At 35.4% G+C, this 12,511-nt stretch overlaps 1 protein-coding gene across 1 annotated transcript; it reads left to right on the top strand.

Moving 5' to 3' along the window:
• The first annotated feature begins 2,850 nt into the window (after nucleotides 1–2,850).
• On the top strand, nucleotides 2,851–5,567 carry LOC120082820. The gene is made up of 4 exons (XM_039038148.1): nucleotides 2,851–3,057; nucleotides 3,130–3,241; nucleotides 3,329–3,390; nucleotides 5,277–5,567. Exons 1-4 carry the CDS (start codon nucleotides 2,938–2,940, stop codon nucleotides 5,388–5,390), a joined length of 408 nt encoding a protein of 135 aa, XP_038894076.1. The 5' UTR covers nucleotides 2,851–2,937; the 3' UTR covers nucleotides 5,391–5,567.
• The last annotated feature ends 6,944 nt before the right edge of the window (nucleotides 5,568–12,511 follow it).

The raw sequence follows: 12,511 nt of genomic DNA, 5'->3' as shown, positions 1-12,511 counted from the left end.
GTTGATAGTGATAATTACCCCTATCCATAGTTATGCACCTACCAAAAGTTTGGGTTTCCTTCGGGATTCACCAGAGGCAGTGATCTCCTTCAGGATTTCACCAAAGGTTTGTGCTTCATTCGAGATTCATCAAAGGTTTGTGTTTCCTTCGAGATTTACAAGAGGTGGTGATCTCCTTCAGGATTTCATCAGAGATTTGTGATTTCCTTCGGGACTTCATCAGAGGTTTGTGATCTAATACGAGATTCCACTAGAGGTTTATGGGTACATCTAACCTACGGTAGGCGGGTTTAATTATCCACCAGATGATCATCCCATGGAAGTAGAGGTTTATGAATGTTCCACTAGAGAGTGGCATCTAGAGGGACATAGATGCTTAGCCTGACCCCGGTAGTGGGGTTACTTACTGAGTATGTTACACTCATTCTTTCTTATGTTCATTTTTTAGGTAAGGGTAAGAACACACCAGTGAATGATAAGTGGAATCCGTGATCGAGCCACTGGGACCAGTCATATGCTTCCACTCATATTTTCAGGATTTTATGTTTAAAATTTTTTAGGCCTAATGTTTGAACTGGAAGTTTTGAGTGATTTTTCTTTTAAACTTTTTAAGATAATTTTCTAGTTTATTTTATAGTTTTAAGGGTACCCAAATGGATGTCAGTTATTTAGTTTTAATAAAGTTAATTACTTTATGCTAATAATTTGGTTTTATTAAATCATGAAGAGATGTCAATTTAAATTGTATGTATGCATGTCTATAGTAACGGCCTAGTTTTAGTCATAGGGAGTCGGGTCGTTACAAAAACCTTCATAAATATTTTACAATTTTTTAGATGTAGCTGTGTAGTTAAGGTATACAAAATACTCGTGGTCATACAAACAACAAAATTACAATATATTTTCACATTAATGGGATGTACGAGTATTATATGCACAAAAAAAGAGGAATCCTTATGCCTGTGTCTTTAGGCTCACCCCTTATGTCTATGTCTATGCCTATGATACGTGAAATACACCTATGTCTCTATAGGAAGGCTAACAAGTTCACCTAATGGGCCCAGTAATGTGTCACTTACTGAGTATTTTATACTCACCCTTTTCTATAATATGTTTTTAGGTAAAGGCAAGGTCACATTGGCAGATGACAAGAGGAATCCATGATCGTGCCATATAAGACTAGACAGATGCTTTCGTACATGTTTTCTCATGGATTTTATGTTTTTTTTTTTTTTTTTTTTTGGCCAGTCTCAATGTCTAAACTTCAAATTTTACTATTTGTACTATTAAATACTTTATGAATATTTTCTAGATTTGTTTTATGATTTTAGAAGACCCTGAACAAAGTTTTATTTAATGATTTATTCATTAATTTTATAGATTGTTTTGAAATTGCCTTGGTTGCTCAAATTTTACTTCCAATGTCGTAATGTTTTGGTTTAAAATTGCATGCATGTGGTAATGACCCTAATTAGAGATCTGTAAAAGTCGGATAGTTACATTTACTTTCTTACTTCTATTTTCATGCACGATCACACTATCCACACTAAATGTATGTGGTATGTGGTATGTGGTAATCACGTTATGGTTGATAGTGATAATTACCCCTATCCGTACTTATGTACCTACCAGAGGTTTGTGTTTCTTTCGGGATTCACCAGAGGCGGTGATCTCCTTCGGGATTTCACCAGATGTTTGTGCTTCATTCAGGATTCATCAGAGGTTTGTATTTCCTTCGAGATTCACAATAGGTGGTAATCTCCTTCGGGATTTCACCAGAGGTTTTTGATTTCTTTCGGGACTTCATCAGAGGTTTGTGATCTCCTACGGGATTCCACTAGAGGTTTGTGGGTACATCTAACCTATGGCAGGCAGGATTAATTATCCACCAGACGGCCATTTCATGGAAAGTAGAGGTTTATAAATGTTCTACTAGAAAGTAGCATCTAGAGGACACAAATGTTTAGCCTAACGCTAGTAGTAGGGTTACTTATTAAGTATTTTATACTCATTATTTCTTATGTTCATTTTTCAGGTAAAGGTAGAATGATAAGCAGAATCCATGATCGAGCCACTGGGACCAGTCATATGCTTCCACTCATGTGTTCAGGATTTTATGTTTAAAAGATTTTAGGCCTAATGTTTGAAGTTGAAGTTTTGAGTGATTTTGCTTTTAAACTTTTTAAGATAATTTTCTAGTTTTAAGGGTACCCAAATGGATGTCAGTTATTTAGTTTTAATAAATTTAATTACTTTATGCTAATAAGTTGGTTTTATTAAATCATGAAGAGATGTCAATTTGAATTGTATGCATGCATATCTATAGTAATGACCTAGTTTAAGTCATAGGGAGTCGGGTCGTTACAAAAATATTCACAAATATTTTACAATTTTTTACATGTAGCTATGTAGTTAAGGTATACAAAATACTCTTGGACATACAAACAACAAAATTACAATATACTTTCACATTACCATTATAACTAGGAAATTGACTTGATGAAACTCACACTAGCACTTCCCTAAAGATCAATCTGAACTAGCCACTATTGTTATGTCTTTGTAGTAGTAGTCTAGTTTGGTATTATAAATTTTATTTGATTGGTCTTTTGCAAGCGTCGACAAAAGGCTAATTTAATATATTTTACAATTTATAAAAGGAATGCTTATAGAGCAAAGCTTTTTTTTTTAAAAAAAAACAAACAATCTATTAACCATATGGAGTAATTTTAAGATTTATTAGAACTTCATGGATTAAAATTGAAAAATTAGAAGTAAGAACCAAATGAACCCACTCAAATATAGGTATATATAACTATATAAGGACCAAAACAATATTTTGAAAAATAATATCTAGAAGTTTTTTTAAAAAAAAAACAGAAAAAGAAAAATAGTTTGGGCAATTTTCCAAGCGGCGCCAAAACCAGGGAAGTGAATATGGACTACAGCTTGGCAGCGTTGAAGCTTCTGTGCCGGCAGCTCAAAGACGCCCGCCAAAGTCCGACCAACAACGCCGCCACTCTCGGCGGCATTCTCTTCCAACGCGCCTGGCTTCAGGTCCTCTCTTTCACATCCTTCCCTTCTCTCCCTTTCTCACAATTCTCTCTCTAATCACACTTCTACCAGCAGGGGAATTTAGTCTCCGTCGACAAAGAAAATGCTAAATTGATTCTCGACGACGGCACCGGCACCGTCGAGCTCTCTCTATCTCGCGACTTCCGTCTCCGCCCTTGGATCCTCGGTATTTGCCCTAAAACTTCCCATTCTCTTTTTTCTTCTACTGCCTTTTGAGTTGGTTTCTCTCTCTTTCTTTGTTTGTTTTATACAGGGATGTATGTCATGGTTGTCGGCGCTTTTGTCTTCCGGACGAATGAACCACCCGTTATTGCGGTGAGATTCAGACTTCATCCTTTTTTCCTTTCTGATTCCTCGCCTTTTCTTCCTTGTGCTTGACATGTAGAGAAGAATTGATTTCCCCTGATTTTTGTTTTCTTGTTAAGAGAGAATCACTGTAATTCTAATGACGTTCTTTTGAGTTGAATGTAGTATTTACTAAATTAAATTGTAACTTCATAATTTATTTCCTTAGTTGAAGATTATTGGTTTTCGTCTTTTTTTACATCTATTAAGATTTTTACAAGACACCTTTGGATGGGAATTTCTCTATTATTTATGGGTCATCCATTCAAAAAGGACAAGCTGATCCTTATCGATATTTAGTTTGAACGAAATGGCTGCATCTTCACAATAAGAGTCGTAACTATTTTAAAGAACCCTATTCTCTTTTAACGATTACGTGGAGCATATCGTCTTCTCCATGTTGTAATTATAGATTATCTACCCTTGTTAACCAATGGAAGTGTTTGTTTGTAATTATTATCCGATTTCTTTTGTATTCCACTTCATCATATCAATGAATGGGGTATTTGTTTCCTAACGAATTAGAATGTCTTGGAATGCACAGTAAGAGATTGATGCTTAGTTTTTGGATTATTGAACTGCATTTTCTTGGGACACTGGAACATTGATGATTCCACCACTTTCAAGAAATTTATGGAATCGGTTCTTTTTGAGATGTATGCATCCCTTTAAAGATTACAGCCTAACTTCTGTTACTATGTGTTGGAGATATTTTTGTGTATGCCAATTTCATTCAATCAATTAAATCTTTGTTGCCCTCTTAAAAGAACGACGTGTTGCTGTTGTGCTTGATGGTCATTATATGTAGTTTTTCGAGGGGGCATCAGCTAGTTTTTGGGTGATCGTTGTGCTAGGGAGGGTTGACAACAGAAGCTGGAATCTAGAATATTGGCTTAATCTTTTGTCCTTGGAATTTTTAGGTTTCTACGTTCTGTGTGGCTTGTTGTAAAGTTTCCTATATTCTCCATATGGTGTGATTTTTCGTGCTCTTTTTCTTTTCTTATGGGTGTAGCAGATAAGCCAACGCCATAGAAGCATATTGGTGGATTATTCAGTATTTTTCTTTTTCTTTTTCCATTTCTTTGGTGGGGGATAAGAAACAATTTCATTGATGGAATGAAATATCCAAAGAGATACAAAAGAAGCCCATATAATTACATGGTATACAAAAATTTTCTCCAATTTGCAACAAGGAAATTTAAACCGTGAACTTGTATCAGCAGTAGATTTTCACACCAAAATAGAGCATGGAAAACAACTCGATCAAGCACATCCTCAGAAGAAATTTATTTGGCTTGAAAAATTCTGTTGTTTCTCTCCTCCCAAATCTTCTCTAAAACAGTACTTGTCGGTTATTATATTTGACCATATTTGAGCCTTAGTAGCTTTGAAAGGGTGATTTGTGAGCAACATGTTGATCCAATCAAGAGAGACCAAAAGGATTATTCAGTATTTTCAGGTGTTTCTTTTAGTATTCAATAATATTGTTATTGCTGTCTTTGAGATTGTTGACTCTTAATTGGAAGCAAGTTTAATTTCAGCATTTTAGCTGTCTTGACCTCTCATTCCGTTCCTTTCTTTCTACAACACCTTCATTTGTTGATATTCAACTTGTAGCTGTGCTGTTTTGTTTCATCAGCATTTTGTGTCCCACTTGGTGATTAACTTTCTTAGGAGTTGGGGGCTTTATTGTCCCCATAGCTTATTGTAAATAACACTAAATTACTTTCCATATCTAATATGTAGGAGCAAAGACAGTGTTCATAACTTAAAATTATTTAATAGCTTAGAATGTTGATATCTCCCATCAACAAGAACTTAAGTTAGTTAATTTTATGATTTTATTCTTGCCTCAGGTTCACAAGATTGTTGATCTTTCAAAGTTTCCTGATCGAGAGGCAATGTGGTACCTTGAAGTCGTGGAAGCCTACAAAATGTTCTATGAACCTCTGATTGAAGAATTTTCGTAACTTATTTTGTTGACTCAACAGGTGGTGATTATTTTATTTTCATGCTGATCCTGTTATAAATAATGCATCAATTTGTTGTAATCCCACATAAGGGTTTTTTTTCCTCTTTTATTACATATTTATAAACACTAATTGAAATTCTCACCTCATATATTGTTATGATCTTTGGATCTCGTACGTTCACAACTCTAAGTTATAGAATCCGAGTGTCATCATTTCCCTTGGTTGGCATTGTTACAGAAAGAATCGAAGACAAGAAATGAAGTTGTAGGCAGTTGATCGTTGTTGTCTTCTTTCTGTTATATTTGTTGTAACCACCCGAGCTTCTTCATTGACAATGAGCGTCGGTATAAAAAGAAAACGAATGAGAGAATAACGAGAACGAGAGAGAGCAAGACATTCATTCTGTAAGAAGTTTTAAGAAGAAGTAATAAAAAGAGACCTTCCCGATTTTCACAGTGGACTTAGGCCTTTGGCTGAACCACTTAAATACATGTGTTCTTTCTTTCTTTTTCTACGATCGTCTAGCTTTTTACTTAAGTATCGTGTATACAATCGTTTAGTTCCTCTTACATCGTTTACACGATCGTTTAGCTTCGCATTGCATCGTCTATACGATCGTCTAGTTCTTCAGTTGTCGTCTATGCGATCGTTTAGTTCTACTCAACTATCGTCTACATGATCGTCTAGTGCTTCTTAATGTTGTTTACATAATTGAACTATCGTCTAGTTTTTTGGAGCTTTGTCTACACGATTGAGCTACATTCAGTAAACTATTGAAAAGTTTTGAAGCTTGAAGCATACAGTCTTCCCTAAGTCTTGAAGTGAACTTGACCGTTAATGTTGAGTAGTTTTAGCCTGCAAACAAGTGGATCATAGTTATCTGGGGCAACAAGTGGTATCAGGGCTCAGAAAGCAACTCAAGACAGATCCAAGATTTGAATTCTTGCATACAAAAATTTAGATAAGTCAATCTTGAAGTTCAAGAATGGCTACAATCAGGTATGAAATCGAGAAGTTTGATGGAAAGATAGACTTTGAATTATGGAAAGCGAAGATTAAGGTAGTTTTGGGACAGCAGAAGGCACTTCTAACCATTACAGACCCAATAAAATACCCTAAAACACTCATTGATGCAGAGAAATAGACAATAAAGGTAAATGCCTATGGAACTATTGTCTTGAATATTACAAATAGTGTTTTAAGGCAGATTGTTGACCAGCCTACTACTTATGATCTCTGGAACAAACTAAATGAGATTTATCTCAACAAAGATTTGCCAATAAAGCTTTCTTGAGAGATTTTTCACATACAAGATGGATGTTGTAAAGTCCTTCACTGATAATTTGAACAAATTTAAGAGACTATCATCATAATTCAGATCAATAGGAGACAATATTGGGGAAGAAAATGAGGCTTTTATCTTACTTAATTCCCTACCAGAATTGTTTAAAGATGTCAAAACAGCCATGAAGTATGGTAGAGAAAGAATCACTACAGAAGCAATAATTTCAGCAATAAGAGTCAAAGAACTAGAATTGCAGATGAACAAAAAAGAGTAGCAAGGAGGAGAAAACTTGTTTTCAAAGGAGAAAACAAAGAACAATGGGAAGAGAAAGTAGAATGGTGGTGACAAGTCTAAGATCAAGTGTCATTTTTGCCACAAACTTGGACACATGAAGAAAGACTGTTATGTCTTGAAGAGGAAGCTGAACCAACAGAACAAAATAGGAAAATAGATAGAAGCAATTGTGGGGGGAAATTCTCTTGTGTATTTAGATGCCTGGGCAACAACTGAAGAGAGTGGAGAGTAGAATTCTATGGAGACTCAAGACTGGGTGATAGATACTGGTTGTTCAGTACATATGACACTATCTAAAGGGTGGTTTTGTACATACAAAAAGTGGGATGGAAGGCTGATCTACATGGGAAATAACAATACCTGCAGGGCTATTGGAATTGGGTCTGTTTCCTTAAAAATGCAAGATGGTTTAGTGAAGTTGGTTAGGAATGTGAGACATGTTCCTACATTAAAGAGAAATCTCCTATCATTGGGGATGTTTGACTCTATTGGCTGTGAATATAGATGTGTTGGAGACACCTTTGAGATAATTAAAGACTTAAAAATAGTGTTGGTGGCAACCAAAGTTAATGGCTTGTATGTCATTAAAGATGTGCAAATGGCACATTCAGCCTTGATGGCTACAGATGAAGAACCCACCGAAGATGAGCTATGGCATAAGAGGCTATCTCATATTAGTGTGAAAGGGCTGCAAATGCTCTTAAAACAAGGGATTCTTCCTAAAGGTGTTGGAAACAGCTTGAAGTTTTGTGAGTATTGCATCCTTGGCAAGGCAACAAGGCAAGGCTTCCCTAAAGGACAGCATACTTCCAAAGAGATACTTGAATATATGCATTCTGACTTATGGGGGCCAACTCACTCTCTTTCTCTAACTGGAGCAAGGTATTTCCTTTCTTTTGTTGATGATTATTCAAGAAAGAGTATGGTTTATTTTCTAAAAACCAAAGATAAAGCGTTTGGGAGATTCAAAGAATGAAAAACCTTGATTGAAAAGCAAACCTCTAAACATATTAAACACTTGAGAACTGACAATGTTTTAGAGTTTTGTGGAGAGGAGTTCAACTTGTTTTGCAGGGAAAATGGTATTGTGAGGCATAGAACAGTGAGGTGTACACCTCAATAAAATGGAGTTGCTGAAAGATTGAACAGAATGGTGCTTGAAAGGGTGAGATGTCAACTGTTCAATACTCTTTTGCCTGAGAAATATTGGGTTGAAGAAGTTTCCTACACGATCTACATTCTAAATAAGTGTCCACATCAGTCCATTGAGCTGAAAACTCTGGAAGAAAGGTGGACAGGAAAGCCTCCCAAGCTGGAACACTTGAAGGTGTTTGGGTGTGTAGGGTATGTGCATCAAAGCCAAGGTAAGTTGAAACTAGGGCTGTTAAATGCATGTTTTCTAGGTTTTACACCTAGAGTGAAAGGATATAGACTATGACATCCTATTAAGAAGAGATGTGTAAACAGTAGAGATGTTGTGTTCAGAGAAAATGAGATGTTTATGATGTTCGAGCAACAATCTACATCTATATCTAAGAACAGTAGCACAAGGTTTGAGGTGAAGCCTCAAAATGATCAAGGAGCTTCTACTTCTTCTAAGAATCTAGAAGCTGAAGGTGATGACACTGTTGAGACTAGTGAACTTGTGTCAAGTGAACAAGTAGAGACACATGGAGATTTACAAAATTATTCCCTAGCAAGAGATAAAGCAAGAAGAACCATTATGCCCCCTGCAAGATATCTAGAATCTGACTTTGCTAGTGTTGCTTTTGAATGTTGCCATTTCATTAAGCAACAATGAACCCACCAGTTTTGAGGAGGCAACTAATAGCCCTGATGCTAGACAGTGAATTGAGGCAATGAATGATGAAATGATCTCTAAAAGTCTAGATTCAAGGCAAGACTAGTTGCAAAGGGGTTCACACAAAATGAATGAATTGATTATACAGAGGTCTTCTCTCCAGTGGTGAAACACACATCCATTAGGCTACTCCTTTCCCTAGTTGTTCAAAAGGAATTGGAGTTAGACCAATTGGATATAAAGACAGCTTTCTTACGTGGATTGTTGAATGAAACTATCTATATGAAGCAACCTCAAGGATATGTGAAGAAAGAAAAAGAAGACTTGGTATGTCTACTAAATAAGTCAATCTATGGCCTCAAGAAATCACCAAGGTGTTAATATGACAGATTTGATGAAGTGATCTCTAAAATGGGATTCAAGAGAAGTTCTTATGATTGGTGTGTATACAAACTCTAAAAGCTTCAAGGAACCAATTTATCTATTCCTTTATGTAGATGATATGTTGCTGGCTAGAAGTTCCAAAGAATAGTTGGGGCAAATCAAGATGCTTCTAAAGAAAGAGTTTGACATGAAAGACCTAGGGGAATCTAGAAGGATTCTAGGCACTGAAATTGATAGAGATAGAAGACATGACAAATTGTATGTGAGTCAAGCTAAATATTGTGGAAAAATACTACAAAGGTTCAAAATCGATGGTGCTAAGTCTGTTGGCACTCCACTTGCTCCTCATTTTAAGCTTTCAACTGCAAACAGTCCTAAAAGCATAGATGAAGATCACATTAACCATATGAAGATTGTTCCCTAATCCCAAGCAGTGGGATCTTTGATGTATCTAATGACTTCAACCAGACTAGATCTGTCCTATGCTACAAGTTTGGTCAGTATACATGGCCAATCCTAGTAAACGACATTGGGAAGCAGTCAAATGGATACTGAGGTATCTTTGTTTATCAAAGGAAGCTCGGATCTTATATAGACAGAATGATCCCTCCAATGATGAAATGTATGGTTATGTTGATGCTGATTATGCAGGGGATTTAGATAGAAGGCGCTCACTATCTGATTATGTTTTTCTATGGGAAAACAATCTAATAAGTTGGAAGGCAAGTTTGCAATATGTTGTGGCCCTTTCCACAACAGAAGTTGAGTTTATAGCTCTGTCTAAGGTTGTGAAAGAAGGTTTGTGGCTGAAAGGATTATTAAACGGTTTCGGCATTACATAAACAAAGGTGAGAATATTTTATGACAATCTACTTGTCTAAAAATCAACAGTTTCACAGTAGAACCAAGCACATTAACATCAAGTACCACTTTATCAGACAGAGAGATTGAGAAAGGGGAAGTTGAGGTAGTAAAGATACATACCTCAGACAATGCGACTGATATGTTGACCAAGACAATTCCACTAAGCAAGCTTGGTCGATGCTTGAACCTCCTTGGGTTCGAGTTTCATGAAAATGGTTAGCTCAAAATCAGTTCAACATGCAAAAAGGGAAAGGTACTCTGGATTTTTATAAAAGTGGATATTGTTATAGAAAGAACCGAAGACAAGAAATGAAGTTGCAAGCAGTTTATCGTTGTCGTCTTCTTTATGTTATGTTTATTATAACCACCAGAGCTTCTTCGTTGACAATGAGCGTCTGTATAAAAAGAAAACGAATGAGAGAATAAAGAGAACGAGAGAGAGCAAGGCATTCATTCTGTAAGAAGTTTGAAGAATAAGTAATAAAAAGAGACCCTCCCGATTTTCACAGTAGGCGTAGGCCTTTGGCTGAACCACTTAAATACTTGTGTTCTTTCTTTCTCTCTCTACGATCGTCTAGCTTTTACTTATGTATCGTGTATACGATCGTTTAGCTCCTCTTACATCATTTACACGATCGTTTAGCTCCACATTGCATTGTCTATACGATCGTCTAGTTCCTCAATTGTCGTTTATACGATCGTTTAGTTCTACTCAACTATCATATACATGATCGTCTAGTTCTTCAATATTGTTTACATAATTGAACTATCATGTAGTTCTTTGGAGCTTCGTCTATACGATTAAGCTACATTCAGATAAACGATTGAAGAGTTTTGAAGTTTGAAGCACACAGTCTTTCCTGAGTCTTGAAGTGAACTTGACCGTTAATGTTGAGTAGTTTTAGCCTGCAAACAAGTGGATCATAGTTATGTGGGCCAACAAGCATAATTGATAAAACATAAATAGATAAAGATAGGCAAACTAGGAAAGCCAATCTAGCATACTGGACGGCACTCCAACTAACCAGTTGCAAAATATAGCCTGAATGCTCTCTTTGCTTTTAGTTTGTTAGATTGAAATTTTTTTTCACTTAATTGTTAAGTACTTAGAAAGTCAACATAAAATGGTTCTTAGATTTTAGTTTATGATCACAAAAGTGCATCGAAAACCACTTTCAGGGATCAACTAATATTGATCATCTCCGACACCCACTTTTGGCAACTATCTTTGATTGCCAACTCTAATGATCATTGGGTGACTAACTCTGTCGATCATCTCCTTCCTCCAACTTGACTAATTATATACTAAAAAAAACTTGAGCAGTGAAATTGTTCTCAAATACAGATTTAAAATTATTAATTAATAGTGTTTGTCAGTAACAAACTAGTGTACAAAAATACTTCGAAGAAAAATATAACAAAAACATTAGTACTTTTATTTTAAACACTTTTTATCATGAGTATAATGAAAGTAATTTTGAAAAATATTTTTCTCGTAGATAATCAAAACATGTCGGAATTCAAGCTTTTGGTGTTAAAGGATCCAAGTGCATTTTGAACCAATCTTTTAATTTCTATTTGCAAAATATGATATTTAGGCCACGTTTACATCGGAAGAATGGGTATAAATTAATCTCAATTCGGTTTGTGTGCTCCATCAGATTACGTAGATTTTGTTTACACGTCCATTCGTAATCATAATTAAAAGTGGAATCTATCGTACTATCCATAATGAAATCTTGTAATATGGTTGAGCTTGGGAAGGTTCTCAATCCAATTACGTTTGAATATGTATTGGAAGCAATATATTTGGTAAGAATATTTTTGTCTCAATTTTTGTCATTTGCCCTTTGAAATGAGAAGATACTACTTTACAGATGAAAGTAGCAATAGCGATTTTGGCCGATTTAACAATTTTATAACCTTCTTTCTTTGTCTTACCGATCTATCGGTTATTATGGTGAAGTTGATAGCGGTTAAGATACTGATGCTTTTATCGATTTTAGTTTGTTTGATCAGTCCGAATGTTGAATTTTTAAATTTTTGTTATAACCACGTTCATGCTATGATTATCGATCTCCTGCTATAATGTTTCGTCGATAGGAAAACTTTATTGTATAATGTGGTTGTTGGATTAAGCCTCATGCATATGGATTTACCAGTTCCTTCATATTCATACAATTTCATAAACCAGATATTGATGAACAAAAGAAAAAAAAATAACAAACAACAAAATAGAAAGTTTCATTGCTACCGATTAACGGATATCAATTTATCGATATATCCTTCTTGCTACCAACTTACTGCTATATGACCTAATCAACATGACCTTCAGCAAAGCACACAATCATACCAATAGACCGTAAGGAAGTCAATTTCTATGTGGATAAGTATAAATAGAATATATAAAAAATCAAATAGAGTCAACATCACCAATGAACAAATGGAATACTAAATAAGCTAGTGTGACCAAATTAATGGTGACTTCGT

This window comes from Benincasa hispida, chromosome 8 (genome assembly GCF_009727055.1).
Source record: "Benincasa hispida cultivar B227 chromosome 8, ASM972705v1, whole genome shotgun sequence".
Taxonomy (NCBI): Eukaryota; Viridiplantae; Streptophyta; class Magnoliopsida; order Cucurbitales; family Cucurbitaceae; genus Benincasa; species Benincasa hispida.
The sequence above is the reverse complement of the archived record's forward strand: the minus strand, read 5'-3'. Positions and strand labels throughout refer to the sequence as shown.